This window comes from Ruditapes philippinarum, unplaced genomic scaffold, assembly GCF_026571515.1.
Source record: "Ruditapes philippinarum isolate M1 unplaced genomic scaffold, ASM2657151v2 ctg500_1_1_1_1, whole genome shotgun sequence".
In the NCBI taxonomy this organism is placed as follows: Eukaryota; Metazoa; Mollusca; class Bivalvia; order Venerida; family Veneridae; genus Ruditapes; species Ruditapes philippinarum.
Window position 1 is genome coordinate 219196 of NW_026867377.1, and position 16184 is coordinate 235379.

Below are 16184 nucleotides of genomic sequence, written 5' to 3' on the forward strand. Positions count from 1 at the left end.
ATTTTTTATTTTTGTTGCCATAGCAACCGATTATTGAAAACAAATAATAGTTTTTATATCAAGATATTACATATATTACATCAAGAATGATAACTTTATAATTAGTTTATTTCATTTTGTATAACTATAGAATTATTTCTAGTTATAATAACAATAAAAGTTTAAAAATTATTTTTTTGTTGTTATGGTGATGGCCGTGAAATACCATTTTTACGGAGTCGCAAAAGCGCCACGGGTATGTGGTAAAGTCTACTTCGGTAAATTATAATTGAATATTATCATGTCTGACAATCATAATCAATTTATAAATACCCACAATTATAACCAATTTCGAATAAATGTCAAAAGTTGGAAACATTGAGTACTTTTGGTTTCCCAAACAATACTATTAAGTATATAAATATTGTTCTGTTGAGTATTTTGTCTATAAATTACTAAATTCAGGCGAAATTTAACTCGATAAATTGGAATGAATTAGGAAAACAACTATACCAGCATAAAATTACTGTTTGTTAACATGTTTAGTTTCTTAGCGTAGGTGAGTCCGTATTGTGTATACTTGTGTTCGAGGTCCTCTCGGAAAGTGCAGAGAGGATGCGATTGTGATACACCGTGCTGTTAAGTGAAACAAATGTATGACAGAATAGGCCTAAATCATTCGCTGTCTGCCTTTATATGTTCAAACCCGTCTGGTATTATGTTCATGTCTCCTCATGTGAAACCATTACCGCTGAGACAAGGAAACAGTTTAGAAAGTGTTCAAATCAGCTACAGTATTTCATTTCTCCACTGTGGTCCAAAATCATTAAAATATTAAATTTGATCTTACTCAACGACTTTAACCATCCGACCACTGAAGCCCTTTGCACCACATGTATAAGCAAATGCATTAAATGTATATGTATCACATCATACGATGTGACGTAAATAAATGTTATCTCGCTTAATTGATAAAATTATTGGAATGGACGAAAAGAACTGCGTAGGGAAAAAAATGCAGTCAGCATTTATGATTATATTTATCAAAATTATTTTGTAATATCATACAGGCACTTCAGGTATCAGATTAATGGTGTATATGGTAAAAGGCTGCAAATGAAGTACAGACTGATACAAAATTATTTGTATAATTCAAGTGGTGGTTGATTTCTGCCAATTCACGTTTTCGTATCTCCTTTTCGACTTTTGAGATGCACCGACACAAATACACGATATTATTTTAGGCGATATAACGATATTTTAATAGGCGAATACTCGAGCTTTTCTTTTGTAGAAATTTCGTGTCGGCGGATAGGGATCGACGTATCGGCACCCCCTTTATTTGTCGTGTTGTCGTGTCTTCGATTTTCGGACACGATTTTGAACAAATTAAAAAGACAATGTAGACATATACGGCCACGAAAACGATCTTATATTTAAAGACTGCGCTGACAACTTCGATCACGACCATGACCATGATTGTTTACAACTACAACTCGTTATCTATGATGACAACGACCATGTATAGCTACAACTTACTTTTAGACTTTTAAGAGTACGGTTACTACTACTCTTTTACGACTATGACTTTTACGACTCTATGACTACGACCACGACTATAGCGATAAAAACGACTTTAAGAATTACACTTACGATTACAGGTTCGTCGACGATTACCACCACAAGGGTCTTACCGCCTAGAACACGATCACGACTACACCGTCAGCTAAGACCACGACTATAGTTACGACAACTACGATCTTGATTGAGAATTTTACGATTTCAAGTGAGATTATGACTTCTACGAATACAATTACAACCGGCTAAGACTTCGATGACTACCACTTTGACGACTACGACAACTTCAACGACGACGACGACCAAAACAGTATAATAGAATTGAGACGTAAAGAGACATTTTCTCATATCCCCACTAAAAATGAAAACTATATCTAATGTATTCAGCTTACGTAAGTTGTATAATTCGTAAGCCTTATAATTTGTCAACTTACGAATACAGCTCACCATCAGTTGTATGCGTTTTCAACCAATTTATACAGCTCATGGGTAAGGAATACACGTCGTAAGTTTTATACGGTGCAACACTGCTCTTCCACGTTCATCTTTGCTATTAATATTTTACTATTTGTTATCGAAGTAAGCAAAATCTAAAGTATTTTATGTTTGAGTTAAAATCCTTTAAATGATAAAAGTATGATGGGAAGAAAATCAATTGTCATAAGATAAAGCGCATTATGAACAAACTACGTAGTAGATAATTACATTTGTACAAATCATAATACATGTGATGATGATGATAAAAAACACAGATTAGATTGCTCGCATATTTAAACATAAGTTGTTGCACATTAATATCATAGTGTACTCAAACTGAAGATCAAAGAAATTGAAACATAAAACTTTTACTAACTCCTGCGTATTGATACAATGGATGTGACAAGATTACGAGTTCCTATGGACTGTTTTCCGCGATGGTCTTTCGCTTCAAGAAATACTCCAGGGATAGAAGCAAGATTCAATAGAATGATGAAACAGGCTGGAATGACTGATGAAAAAGTCTTTCATTGTTGTAAAAATGATACAGTTTTCATTTCTATATACAGAAATATGGACGAAAAAGATACTTTCATAACAGAGAAAATTGTGAGACGAAATTCAAGCAAAATTATAAAGTTATTGAACGGTTTTCATCAAAAGGAAAAAGATTGTTTGGAAATTGCTATACTTACTACTATGGAAAAAGAAGATATCTTAAAATTAGGATTGAATACTAGTAAACGTTTTGTAATTGATGCACAGGAAGTCAAAAATGATCCTAATTCAGAGGAGGTAGTTACTACAGCAGAATCACTCGCCAGTGATATTGATGATTATTTGGAACATGAAGCGTACAAACCGTTGATGAAATACTACAAGATTTTACAGAATTTGTTGCACTGCAGTATTGATGAAAACGTGGAAGGTCTGTTTATCGAAAAAGTTAAATAAATATATGTTTTTCTTTCTTTCAATTTCTTTCAACAATGACCGTTTTTTTTAAATCTTATGTCAAATCAACTTTGAAATAAGGCTTCAACGTGTGAAACATGTCTCAGATTTCAGGACATTTGGTGAGCCATCATTCAAACACAAATTTGTGGTGATATTAACCTTAAAAAGTGACCATTATGCAATTACCTATTTCTAACATAGAAAAGTACAAATATAGAAAAGTGAAAAATTAATAGAGCCATATCCTACACAATCTGAATTATAATCTTGATGGACTATGAGATTCTTCATTACTAATTCATTTTCACAGGCCCCGGGATTGTATTGTAATTTTTACAGATTAAAAAACATTTAAGCCATTTCATATTGTCGCTATTTTTGCATTGAGAATAGAAATAAAATTATAAATACACGAATGTACGACAACGATCTAAAGAAACTTATTTCTATTCTAAATTTTACAGACAAGGATAAAATGTAGTACGTTTTAGTTCTTATTTTTCACAGACAAGGGGATGACTTTCAAGTTTGAAAATCCAAAAGCTATACCAAGAGAAGCGATTGAACAACTTCTGGAAGAGATTATGGCGTTGTTAAATTCAAGTCATATACAAGAGGAGCAAAAACCTCATCCAGAGTGTTGCACTACACCTATGTCAGAACAGGTAGATCTTTAAAATGCAATGTTCCTAAAGTGCTATATTGTTCAGGGATAAAAACGTTAAGTACATGGGGAAAATGATTTGATTCACTTTTACAAAATAAAAGTCTGTATTCATTTACTAGTAATCATATGTTTGTATAAGTACTGTATTTTGGGAGCAAAAATTCAATTTTCCGAAAATAAACTACAGTTTTAATGCCAATATACATGTATGCACATATATACGTAATGTATGCAGAAGTACGGTTTACTTATACTATCTATTAAAACACTTATTCTAGGTAAGAAAGGAACTTTTTGAAATGTGTCCAACAATCATGGCCGTAGGGTACCGCTTTCAAAAGATACACCTTTATCTTGAAGAAATAAAAGATAAGAATGAAATGGGAAATCGCAAACAAACAATTGAAAAATTTATGGAAAAGAACCTTATTGGAAATTACAGTTCATCAATTGTTTATTCGGAAATGAAGGAGCTAATGTCTGCTGGGTCAAAAGTTATAGCTCGAAACGAAAATCAAAACATCAAGAAGTCAGGTTCTCTTGGATGTATAGCAGAAATGGAAGCAGGAGATTCGAGAACAGACTGCATACTGGTTGCAAAGCATGTTGTGTTGGGCTGTTCTGACCTTTTTCTTGAAGAAAACGTTTCAGAAAGAAGGATTGCCAGTGTCATTGAAAGTACATCCAAATACAAATATGGATCGCTTGATATAGCAGCTGCTGAGGCTGTTGTGAAGATTGAAAATGACGACAGAAAATTAAAAGATTCCGTTGGTAATCTACGGCGCGGAAAACTTATTGAAAACATTGAGGGTAGACATGCAACAATGTCCGGAATAAAAGTTCATGTCTGGGGATCGAAATCCCAACCGGGAAAGGGAATAATCACAGATACCAATTACACCATTGAGGGAATGAATGCCAGCCTTGTTCAAATACAAAATGAAGAAAGTTATCCAGGTGCTGAGGTAAGACCTTTTGCAGTAGAAGGAGATAGTGGGGGAATCATTTGTTCAGATGACCCCGACGATGAACATGTAAATGCATACGCAATGCTTATTGGTAAGAATTTAGAAACTACATACATAGCTCTTCCGTTGGATAAAGGAATCATACAACTTGAAGAACAGACAGGGAACACATTCACCCTCTTTAATTAAAGAATAAAACCCTTCAAACTAAATATGCAAGATTAAGTTTGTATTCAAGTAATAATTTGCGAATGAAATGAAATCAAACATGACAATGCATGAACAGCTGGCGCCGCGATGCAATCTTGATCGACACATATTGCGCTTAATGGATTGTTATTAGTTCACGAATGGGGGATTACTGTGATTTCAAAGCATATAATGAACAACATTTCTCTAGAGGTCCGACCTAAACAACATGAACTAATGGGTTCACTCTGCGTTGCGAACTTTTTTTCTATTTAATTTCACACGATTGAACCAATTTAAAATGTGCCAGTGTCTATTCTAGGAGAAGGGGTGGGGGTGTTCACTCATATTTTAAAGACACTGGGTGTACAACTTAAATTTTTAATTCAATTTAATATTTTACTCAGATGTAGTTTTGAGTTTTAAGCTTTTGTTTCAATGCAAGTTTGTTCATTTACTTTAGAATTGTATTCGTTAGTAACATGTACAAATGCGTTTACAAATGCGTTCAGTATATAGATTTTTCAGTTTTGATTTTATATGATTATTGTATATTATTTAAAGCATAATAATGGTTTTAGTGTTTACTCATACATTTTTTTAAATCAAAATATGATTATGTACAAATTTAGCCGAACAATAAGCTTGTTAGTCAGTTAATTCGCGGCTATGCGGCTATGATTAATTAATAGATATGTTTTGTTTTAAGCATATTAAAAGATTATATATTTACTTTTAGTGTTTCAGAAATAAAATGTTTATGTTTTCATGTAGTGTTTATGTTTTCATATATATATATATATATATATATATATATAAAATTGTTCAATATAGTATATATTTATCTCCCTTTATATATATGTACATACTATTTTGAAAAATTTTAAATGCTTCTGATATACTTACAACTTTGGTGCTTAAATTCTTACTTTGTAACTTATAGTTTTATGTTTTATAATTATCCGTCATATTTTTATGTTTTATAATTATCCGTCATGTTGTTTCAGAAATAAAGTGTTTATGTTTTCATGTAGTTTATATATATAAAGCATATAAAATTGTTCAATATAATATATATTTACTATATACTATATTGAACAATATATACTATAATATATTTATATATTTATATTTGATATATACACTATATTGAACAATTTTATATGCTTATGATATACTTACAATTTTGGTGCTTTCATTCTTCCTTTGTAACTTATATATTTTTATGTTTTATAATTATCCGTCATGTTGTTTCAGAAATAAAGTGTTTATGTTTTCATGTAGTTTATATATATAAAGCATATAAAAATGTTAAATAAAGTATAGATTTACTATATACTATATTGAACAATTTTATATGCTTATTATATACTTACAACTTTGGTGCTTTAATTCTTCCTTTATTACTTATATATTTTTATGTTTTATAATTATTCGTCATGTTGTTTCAGAAATAAAGTGTTTATGTTTTCATGTAGTTTATATATATAAAGCATATAAAATTGTTCAATATAGTATATATTTACTATGTATTATATTGTATTGAACAATTTTATATGCTTATGATATACTTACAACTTTGGTGCTTTAATTCTTACTTTGTAACATATATATTTTATGTTTTATAATTATTCGTCATGTTGTTTCAGAAATAAAGTGTTTATGTTTTTATGTAGTTTATATATATAAAGCATATAAAATTGTTCAATATAGTATATATTTACTATGTATTATATTGTATTGAACAATTTTATATGCTTATGATATACTTACAACTTTGGTGCTTTAATTCTTACTTTGTAACATATATATTTTATGTTTTATAATTATCCGTCATGTTGTTTCAGAAATAAAGTGTTTATGTTTTCATGTAGTTTATATATATAAAGCATATAAAATTGTTCAATATAGTATATATTTACTATGTATTATATTGTATTGAACAATTTTATATTCTTATGATATACTTACAACTTTGGTGCTTTAATTCTTACTTTGTAACATATATATTTTATGTTTTATAATTATCCGTCATGTTGTTTTCTCGTCTATGGTAAGTATCTTCTCTTTTGTCCCTTGTTTTATATTTTTAATTTTGTCCCGCCCTTCACCGAATCTCGAGTCGCCTTCACCCGAGCCCTTTTACTTTGTGGGCACGTATTCATTATCCCTCATGTACAGACTCAATCAAACCGAGTCTGCATTTGTCTTGTAATATTGTTGTGATTTATGCTCCCGAGGGATCACTTTGTTTCCAGATTTCTATTTAACAATCAATTATTTGTTTTCTTTAATTTTCTTGTCGGTTACTATTATTTCCTTTTTAAGTATCAGTTAAGTGATTGTCCTGTCCGTGCTTTGTCTTATGCCATGTCCTGTCCATTTGATTAGGGGGGGGGGGGGGTCCTCCTAGGTTCCTTGTCGCTGGGTCTTGTTACTGGATCGTGTGGAGGTGCGTTTATTGAACGCCGCCCTTCCTTATTGATTATATTGTTTCCTTTGGACGTTTTTGCTTTCTTTTGATTTTCTTTTTTTTGTACGTTATTCTTTTTTGTGTAATCTTTGTGTTTTGTTTATTGTAAGAAGTGTAATAGGAATCGGTATATTTTGTGTTCGTCAACAAAATTTAACATAGAGATCATACATTTATGTGATGTGTTACAATCAGAGCAGTAAATCTCCCTTGAATAGACATTTTGATGGGTTTTTTCGACACGTTGTTATTCTAATGATCTCCTGGAACTATTGAAAAAATGGAAGGTATTGATTTTATTGACATCTTAAAGCAATTTGGTATTACATGTATTTATTTTTAACGCTTAATTCGCTTACTGAGAAAGCTGCCACAACTATAGTTCAAACGTAGATTCACAACATTTATGTTTCCTTGAAACTTTGATCAAATCTATATGCTACAATATTCTTCGTTTTTCAACATTTGATACAGAGTTTACAAAACTATATATTATAAAACATACTTGTAAAATCTTAATTTTTATTTGAACGTGACTTCATGTGGCCGATTTTTATTGACTTTTTATTATACAATATATACATATAGTTGTCAATGGCTACATGTTGTTTTTCGATGCTTGTTATGTTATTTGTTATTTGTTCTTGTATTTTTTCTATATCTTTTTTTTTATTCTTGACTACTAATAATACCAATGAATGGTTAAAACGTATTTGATATATTTATTCAATAGACCTTTTTACACTATGATTTTCCATAGCAACGTATGTTGCATTTCGCGCATGCGCATTCTGCGTAGGACAAAAGCGCAATAACGATAGCATACATTTAGCACACTTAAAGTCTTTAAAAGGCGTGATTTCAAGTTATGTCACGCAGAAAAAAGAAATTTTGGGATGAATTAAAGCGGTAAGTACTTAAAACGTGAATTGATATTTATAACAGATATACAAAACTAGCGGGACTTATAATTCAACGACCAAAAGTCCTCTGTTCAAGGTATCATTAGATGACTTTTTCATCAGTAATTTAAATTAAAACAGCAGGGTGTTTAAGATCACATTTTATTACCCATGTATTACATAATATTACACAATTGATATTCCTTTGAAAGTGGATTAAGTGTTAAACAGAAAGACAAGTGACCGGTTCTTTTTTGCCAGCTACTTAGCAATATCATTCAACCGGGTCGTTTTAGTACCATGACATAGTTAATTAGTTAAATTTAAGAAAATGGTAAATCGTAATTTAAGTAACTTTTATTGATACCAATCTAATCAATGTTTATTGATTTTGTGAAGTGACAAATAGTGTACGTGACGTGCATTTCCATGTTTTACAAGGAACCAGACAAAAATGTGTGTTATTCCACATCTTAATTTTACAAGAGTTTGAAAATTTATTTAAATATATTATGTGACTTAAAAATTTTCTGTTTGGCATTCTAGTCAAGTTGGATAAAGAATAAAATTAGCTAAACTGAAAACTAAAAATGCATTATATCACGTGTTCCGACTTTTTTCAGAATGATATTTAACCTCGATTTTAAATGTTTATAAAATTTATATAAAAATGTTAAATATGATATGTAATAAAAATATTTTTTAATATAGACATTTTCAACAACAATTAAATTGACTTCTTTATTTGCTAATATATATATTTCCACATATTTTTACAACAATAATCTCAATGACGTAAGGGGGAATTCTTAAACAATCGTCTTTTCCATGCTTTTTTGGGCAATCTTGGCCACAAAGCTATGAAGGCATCTTTTGTGTTTCTGGTAAAACTATTTTATATGATTTTCTAATTTTTACCTAAAACACACTCGGAATTGTCTATTTATTTGTACTTCAATTTTATGTAGTACATGGCTTTTTTGCCCTACGCAAATTGCAGATGCGCGAAAAATACGCGAAAAAATACTACTTCCGGTCATTTTTTCATAGCAACGGATCGCGTCGTAAAAAGGTCTGTACTAAATTTGTAATATAAAAGAAATAAATTCTTAATGTTCTAAGCCTCTTGATTCCATCTCTCGAACGGATCTATCTTTTGACCAAAGTTTTTATATTTTATGCATGACAGTTGTTTAATTTGAAGACAATAGCAGTGGCTTTGCGTATTCTTTGGAAGTTATATTTTTACTTATGAAGATTTTTAATAAATCAGAACATAAGCATACCTTTTATTTCAAGGAAATGTCAACGTAATATTTCTGTATTTTTTCTTTTGTTTTGTTGTACTTACAGCAGGTTATATACTAATTACATAATCTTGTATAATATAACTCAAGAAGTATAATATATAATATTTATGGATATTTTTCAAGAAATAAAGGCGTAAACTTTAATTAAGGTTTTAACATGTATATTTTATGGACATTCCATTTTTATTATTCACTAGTTTAATTTTGATTATGATTGTATTGAGTAGCTTTGTAGAGCTTATTAATACATTATTTCCACCTTAGATTCTTTTGATGTAATTATGTACAATATAAGTAGAGAATGGTTCTACTTTCATTTACATTGGACTTAAAACTCAGTGAGATACAAGTTGTTATATGTTTAGTTTTTTGGTAGTATTATGATTCTTTTTATTACTTTCTAGAATTCGCTATTCATAATTTAATTTGTAGAAATGTTAATTTTTTCTAATAAACTTTTTAATGAATCATTATCTATTTGTTAAGAAAAGCTTTTTAAGTTTATTCTGTCTGGCTGTAATTTACGGCGCACCAAGTGAATGATGCTTTGGCTGTAATTTACAGACCCATCAGATATGTTGTTACATACAGTGCCACCTGTTTGTTGACGTTAGCTCCTTTTGGGATTCAAAAGTTCATTTAACCAGGTATCTCAGTGAGTATTGACATTCAGTTGATAACTTTGAAGAAGTAACATTTCTAAAAGCTCTTTAAAGCGAATTAATTATTAAGTAAACCATAGAGATCATCTATATTCACTGAAACATCTTTGATAAATTTGTAAGTAATTTTGGTAATTTCATTTTACAGATTAAAACTTGTTCTAGGTGGCAGCCATCTTGAATTATTAGATTTTTATTTTTGTAACAGAGCTTGATTTTCGTACTATTTTATTTATATAAGTTTAATAGCGCAAAATCTTTAGGGTTATTTTTCAAACCTATAGTTAATAATTACAATTTTGAAACTTCTTTTCAACTCGTTTAAATCTTTAATTCAACATTATTTATAATCATAATGTATTTTAATTATATAAGAACAGTTTATATTGAAGTACATAATGTAAACTTGTTTACCTTTAAGTAACTTTAAAGATATATTATGATCAAATTTGATATGTGAATAAAACTGATATTTACCTTAAAATCTATTTTTAAATGTGAAATACATCTTTTGACTACGTGCATACAGAGAAAATATGTTACATTTTCAACTCTTCACAATACATGTAAACATAGTGTCATTAAAAAAATGTCAGTTGTTATATAACTTGACTGAATAAAATTAACAATAGATAGGGATCCAGCTTACCAAACATAGTTTACACATTCACTTATTCACATTAGACATATTCAGGAAGAATTTACTAGATTTTAATATATTTCTACAATAAATGTGTTTTACCAAAATAAGAGCATAGTATATATTTAAGTTAAGTATAAATTTGAAATAGTTTAATAAAGCCTTGGTTATTTTCATTTCATTTCATTTGAGTTGTGTTTTCCTTTGAATTGAAACGGCGGTGTCATCATGACGCTTAAATTTTCTTCCATAATAAAAAACCCTCAAGACTTAGCTACAACTCTTGAGGAATCTATTAAAGGACATTACATGGATAAATAATTAGGCTTACTTTTTTTTAGAAACACCTATATTTTAACACCACAACAATGGTGTTAGAAGTGGGGTAGTTTTGTATATATTATGAACTCTGTAAAATAATAAATTGGTGCCATGTCTACAACTAAAAGCTATTACATTCTGAAAAACTTAATATGTCAGCTATATTGAATTCGGACAACCCAGATCCCAGGCTTAAATGAAATGTCTTATATCAACCAATAACTATGCCAAGTTTCATGCTTTTCTCAAGAGGTCCACAATGCGCCCTATCTTATGCACGGATTTCTTGGACACCCTAGACAGTAATACACACAAACAGTTCAGATAAAGTATGTGCAGAGATAAATAGCAACCAAACGTGTTGATTTTTTTTATTCACAAATATTATATATAATTATATATTATTATACATATTTACAATGACATAATTTAACAAGAGTAACAACGTACATAAACACACAAAGTGAAAAAAGCTTGAAACTATCTAGAGGTTAGTATATATCTTTTAAAAGTTGGAGTATTTTGTCAAAAAATTTAACTTTTGTCTTCTTGTATTTATAGTATTGATACATTATTTCGAATTCTGTTTTAAACAGTTTTAATATGTTAAATTCATTTGACCAATTATTACTACAAAAGTAAGCTTTATAAATACTAAATCCTACAATGGTGAGTATAACATTTATGTAAAAGTATTCTTCTTGAGATATTTTATAACCGAAAATAAGGATGTCTAGTTTACGTATATTTCTTTGAATTCCGCACTCTTGAAAAATATATAAAATTTTCTCCCAAAATACATTTACTGCCATACAATCGATAAAAAGATGTTGATAATCTTCTATTTTATTACATTTATTACAGAGTGGAGATGAGACCATTTTCCATTTATTTATAGCGCGTTTCTTTGCTTGTAAAGATCATGTTAATTACTCTAAGATCATGTTAATTACTCTAAATTTGAATTGTTTATACCGATTATCAGGAATTCTTGTAATGAATTTATATATATCATTCCAGTTCAGTTTTCTCTCTGACCAATACGAATGTGTAGCGGGTTTAATGAATACTTTGTTTACTAATATTTGATATATTGTTTTTGAATCCATCAATTCAAAAAGTCTGTTAATACAGAGGACGTCATCCAGGCTTTTTTGTTAAAAGTGTAATTTACATATATGTTCGGATCAAAAGTTTTACCAAATACCTAGGCCTGGGAAAATTCCCAATTACAAGTGGTTTTTGTTTGTCCGTTCCAGAAACATTGCACCAAAGGGCAATTGAAATTCTCTCTTTCCATCGTTTAGCTCCATAGATCGAACCAGGGGCAAGTGTAGAATTTGGACCGAGCCGATAAAACAAGCCAGTCTCGTCAAGATTATAGCATTTTTGTTTCGTGGTAAAAAAAACCCCACTCTTTTGATATTTTGCTACCGTTTTCACAAATAATTTCAAACTCAGTGCTGTCGTTATTAATTGATAATTATGTAACATGTGCTAAATTCATAGTTGCAACATTATTTAGCAATTGTTTGCTATTTCAACTGAAAGGATAAAATCAGAGGTTTAATGTGACTTTAAGAGTAACAAAATATTTAGTTTAAAATCAACTGTCATGTGCATTTCATCGTGTTCCTTCTTCTCTTGTAGAGAAGATTCAACTTGACTTTGTCAACATATAACACGCCTAAATGCTTCGACGTTGATAACGTATATGAATGGGTTGAACAGATATTTCAGGAAAGGACCCATTAAAATCATGTCCGACGCAAATTGTGTTTTTATTCCAAGAGCAATGTTGACGACGATAAGCGCAATCGATGTCCAAATACAAACATTTGAACAAAGAAGTATAAACATGTATGTTTTAACCGCCTTTCGAATAATTTTATCTCGTTTTGTGTCCATGGTTTTCATTTCTTGTTTGTTGTTCCTTGTAGACGTGTTAACGGCGGTATTGACATCAATTGTTGTCATGCTTTTCTCAGGGAACTGTTTCTTGCCAAGTTCCTCCGTCACAGACGTTATACTGCTTTGTTGCATTTGATCAGATTTATTTATACGATCAGTATTTTCCTGCTCAGATTTGATTTTTAAAGCAGGATTTGATGTGCATTTTGGACGAGGTAGTCGTGTTTGCATCAGTATCCTTATACAAAGGCCACACAAAACATTTGCTAGGACAAGCATATGACAAATATTGAACTTCCAATAATTCCAATTTTGTTTCTGTTGTCTCCAAATGCAAAAACAGAGGTACATCTGCCTGTTAAGGTTCTTTCTCCCTCTGGTATGAATTGAACCGCCATTCCAATATATGCAATGACAATTGAAATAGTTGTCAACCGTATACCGTTTAAATATCGCTGTTTCCAAGAAATTGCCATTGAATTTATATTTCGTAAGGTAACATACCTCTGCAAAGCCAAACCAATCATATTAGACTGTGATACAATCTGAACGACTGGTAGAAGTATGACGTAAGCAATGCATACATCTCTTCTGACTTTGAATGACTCAAAAAATGGGAATCTGTATAAGACCAATGCAAGTCCTGCAATGACGTCACACAAGCAAAGTGTTGATAATTAAGTTTTTCATTTTTGCGTTGAATGATCAACAAAGTGAGTACAGCTACATTTAAAATAATTATAAAACCATACAACGATTGTCGCTCTTTGATTGCCTTTGATTGACATTACAATAATGATGATATACTCTAAGATATTTATTTGAAACTCTCTAGGAGTTAAAACAGGAAATCGCAATAACTATTTTCATAAAAGCTAAAGCGTCTGTTATTGTTATTTATAACGGCTGTGTCATTCTGACCGTGCATCGTTTCTCATGAGTCGATGTTTTACTTTTCTTCAGACACCAGAATTGCCCAAGCTATATATCGTTGCTGTGCTCATAACAGGACATTGACAATCCCAAATTTGAAATCTGACTCTTCCCTCGGGACTAGGGTCATAATTGCGTAAACTCATAATAACCATGACAGTTTTTTCTTTCTTTTTCATTATAGGTTTTGAAAATATATATTTTTTACTGTAATAGCAATCTTAGTTTTAAAATAAAAATAAAGTCACATATCAAATAAATATACCGGCTTTTTTCAAATTTTGATCTTCGAGCTGGCTCGCAATTCGACTCCAGCTCGAAATTCGAGTTAGCAAATTTTGAATTTCGATCTTCGAGCTGGCTCGAAATTCAACTCCAGCTCGAAATTCGACTTTTGGAAATTTTGAATATCGATCTTCGAGCCGGCTCGAAATTTTGGTTTTGAAAATTTTGAATTTCGATCTTCGAGCTGGTTGAAATTCAACTCCAGCTCGAAATTTGGGTTTTGAAAATTTTGAATTTCGTTCTTCGAGCTGGCTCGAAATTCAACTCCATCTCGAGATTCGAGTTTTGAAAATTTTGAATTTCGATCTTCGAGCTGGCTCGAAATTCAAAACCAGCTCGGGTTAAATTCGGATTTTATAAGCTTGAATTTCGATCTTCATCGCCTGCTCGATATTTGGGTTTCGAAAATTTTGATCTTCGATTTTTGAGCTGGCTCGAAATTCAACTCCAGTTCCAAATTCGGCTTTTGAAAATTTCAAAGTTCAAAACTAGATCGATATTCACTATAAACTGAATTTCGATCTTCTATCTTTGATGTCAGTGCTAACTTCTTGATACTCTACTTACCTGCAGCCCCAACTAACACTGTTCGGTATACGCCCCAATATACTGTAACATGCGCCAGATGTGTGAAGTTGGCGGCCTAGCGACCCAGCGGCCTAGCGGCATGAAGTTGGCGGGCTAGCGGTATGAAGTTGGCGGCCTAGCGGCCTGAACTTAAAAAAAAATACAAGTTTGGCAAAGAAATTAAAACGACTCTTGATTAAATTTTAAAGACATATCTTACCATTTAAAAGTTACATAAAGACTGTTTTTTTTCTCTAGCGACCTGTCAGCCGGAAATTTTAATGTTGTACACTGTAAATGTAAATGTTCAAGAATAGAACACATCTTGAACGCCTATTTGCAACAGATATTGAACGCCAAAACGCGTTCCATTTCTTAATACTAGTGTTCAACTTTTGTCATACTAACGCCTTATGAACATCTAGTGTTCAAAATTTTAACGTTGACGTTAAAACCATTCCATTATAGAACATGTTATGAACATTCAGGTGTTCTACTTTTAAATGCCAGACGCGTTCAATTTCGATGCAACAGATACTGAACACATAGCAAATGTTCAAAATTAGGTATTTTAAAAGTTAGAACACTGATGAAAACTTATGTTAACATTTGAACACCTGTTAAAACAACAGATCTAAGTCATAAAACGAAGAAATCATATTGAGATTGTTTAATTATTCGTTAGTTATTCACAATAAGAAAATGAATAATGTTATCCAAAATGTCTTATTATTTTCTAACTATAAGCCTTATAAACAGTTACAAAGTAAAAAATGAAAAGTTTTTAAGACTCACAATTATAATAAAATGCAATAAATTAAATACTGTTTTACAAAGTTCTTTCAGTAATTGTTTGTACATGTTAACATGAATCTTGCGTTTCTTATCAGAACACAAAAGTATGAGTAATAATCACACAGCAACATAACCTGTCTCTCAATATCCTAGCATTGTTTCACTTATTGTTATTACATGTTGTATTTTTATGTGTTATATTCTTGTGTGCACGAATGCAGTCTTCTTAACATAACACATGAATTAAGGATAATTTCCTAAATTTCTTCTCAAATACAAACTGCTGCGAGAGTCTTGAAAACATAAACAATAAACAATATTCTATGTCGAAAACAAAGTTTCAAGTACACCAACGGACAGTCTCCAAAGCAATATAGTGCTCCCCTCTGTATGTCATCAGTTTGTGCGGGGTGTTTTTATTTGTCTCCAATTCAGCAGGAAAATCATATTCTTCATTATCATGGAAAACGTTAATGGAATTTATTAACATGCTGGTGATTTAAAGGCTTATAGTTGCTTCCTATGAGATAAATCATTCTTTACAGTTCTGGAATAGAGAATAACAGC

At 30.8% G+C, this 16184-nt stretch overlaps 1 protein-coding gene across 1 annotated transcript; it reads left to right on the forward strand.

Moving 5' to 3' along the window:
* The first annotated feature begins 2319 nt into the window (after nt 1-2319).
* LOC132735874 (uncharacterized) lies at nt 2320-5450 on the forward strand. Its single transcript, XM_060722892.1, has 3 exons — nt 2320-2962; nt 3499-3656; nt 3937-5450. Exons 1-3 carry the CDS (start codon nt 2428-2430, stop codon nt 4816-4818), a joined length of 1575 nt encoding a protein of 524 aa, XP_060578875.1. The 5' UTR covers nt 2320-2427; the 3' UTR covers nt 4819-5450.
* The last annotated feature ends 10734 nt before the right edge of the window (nt 5451-16184 follow it).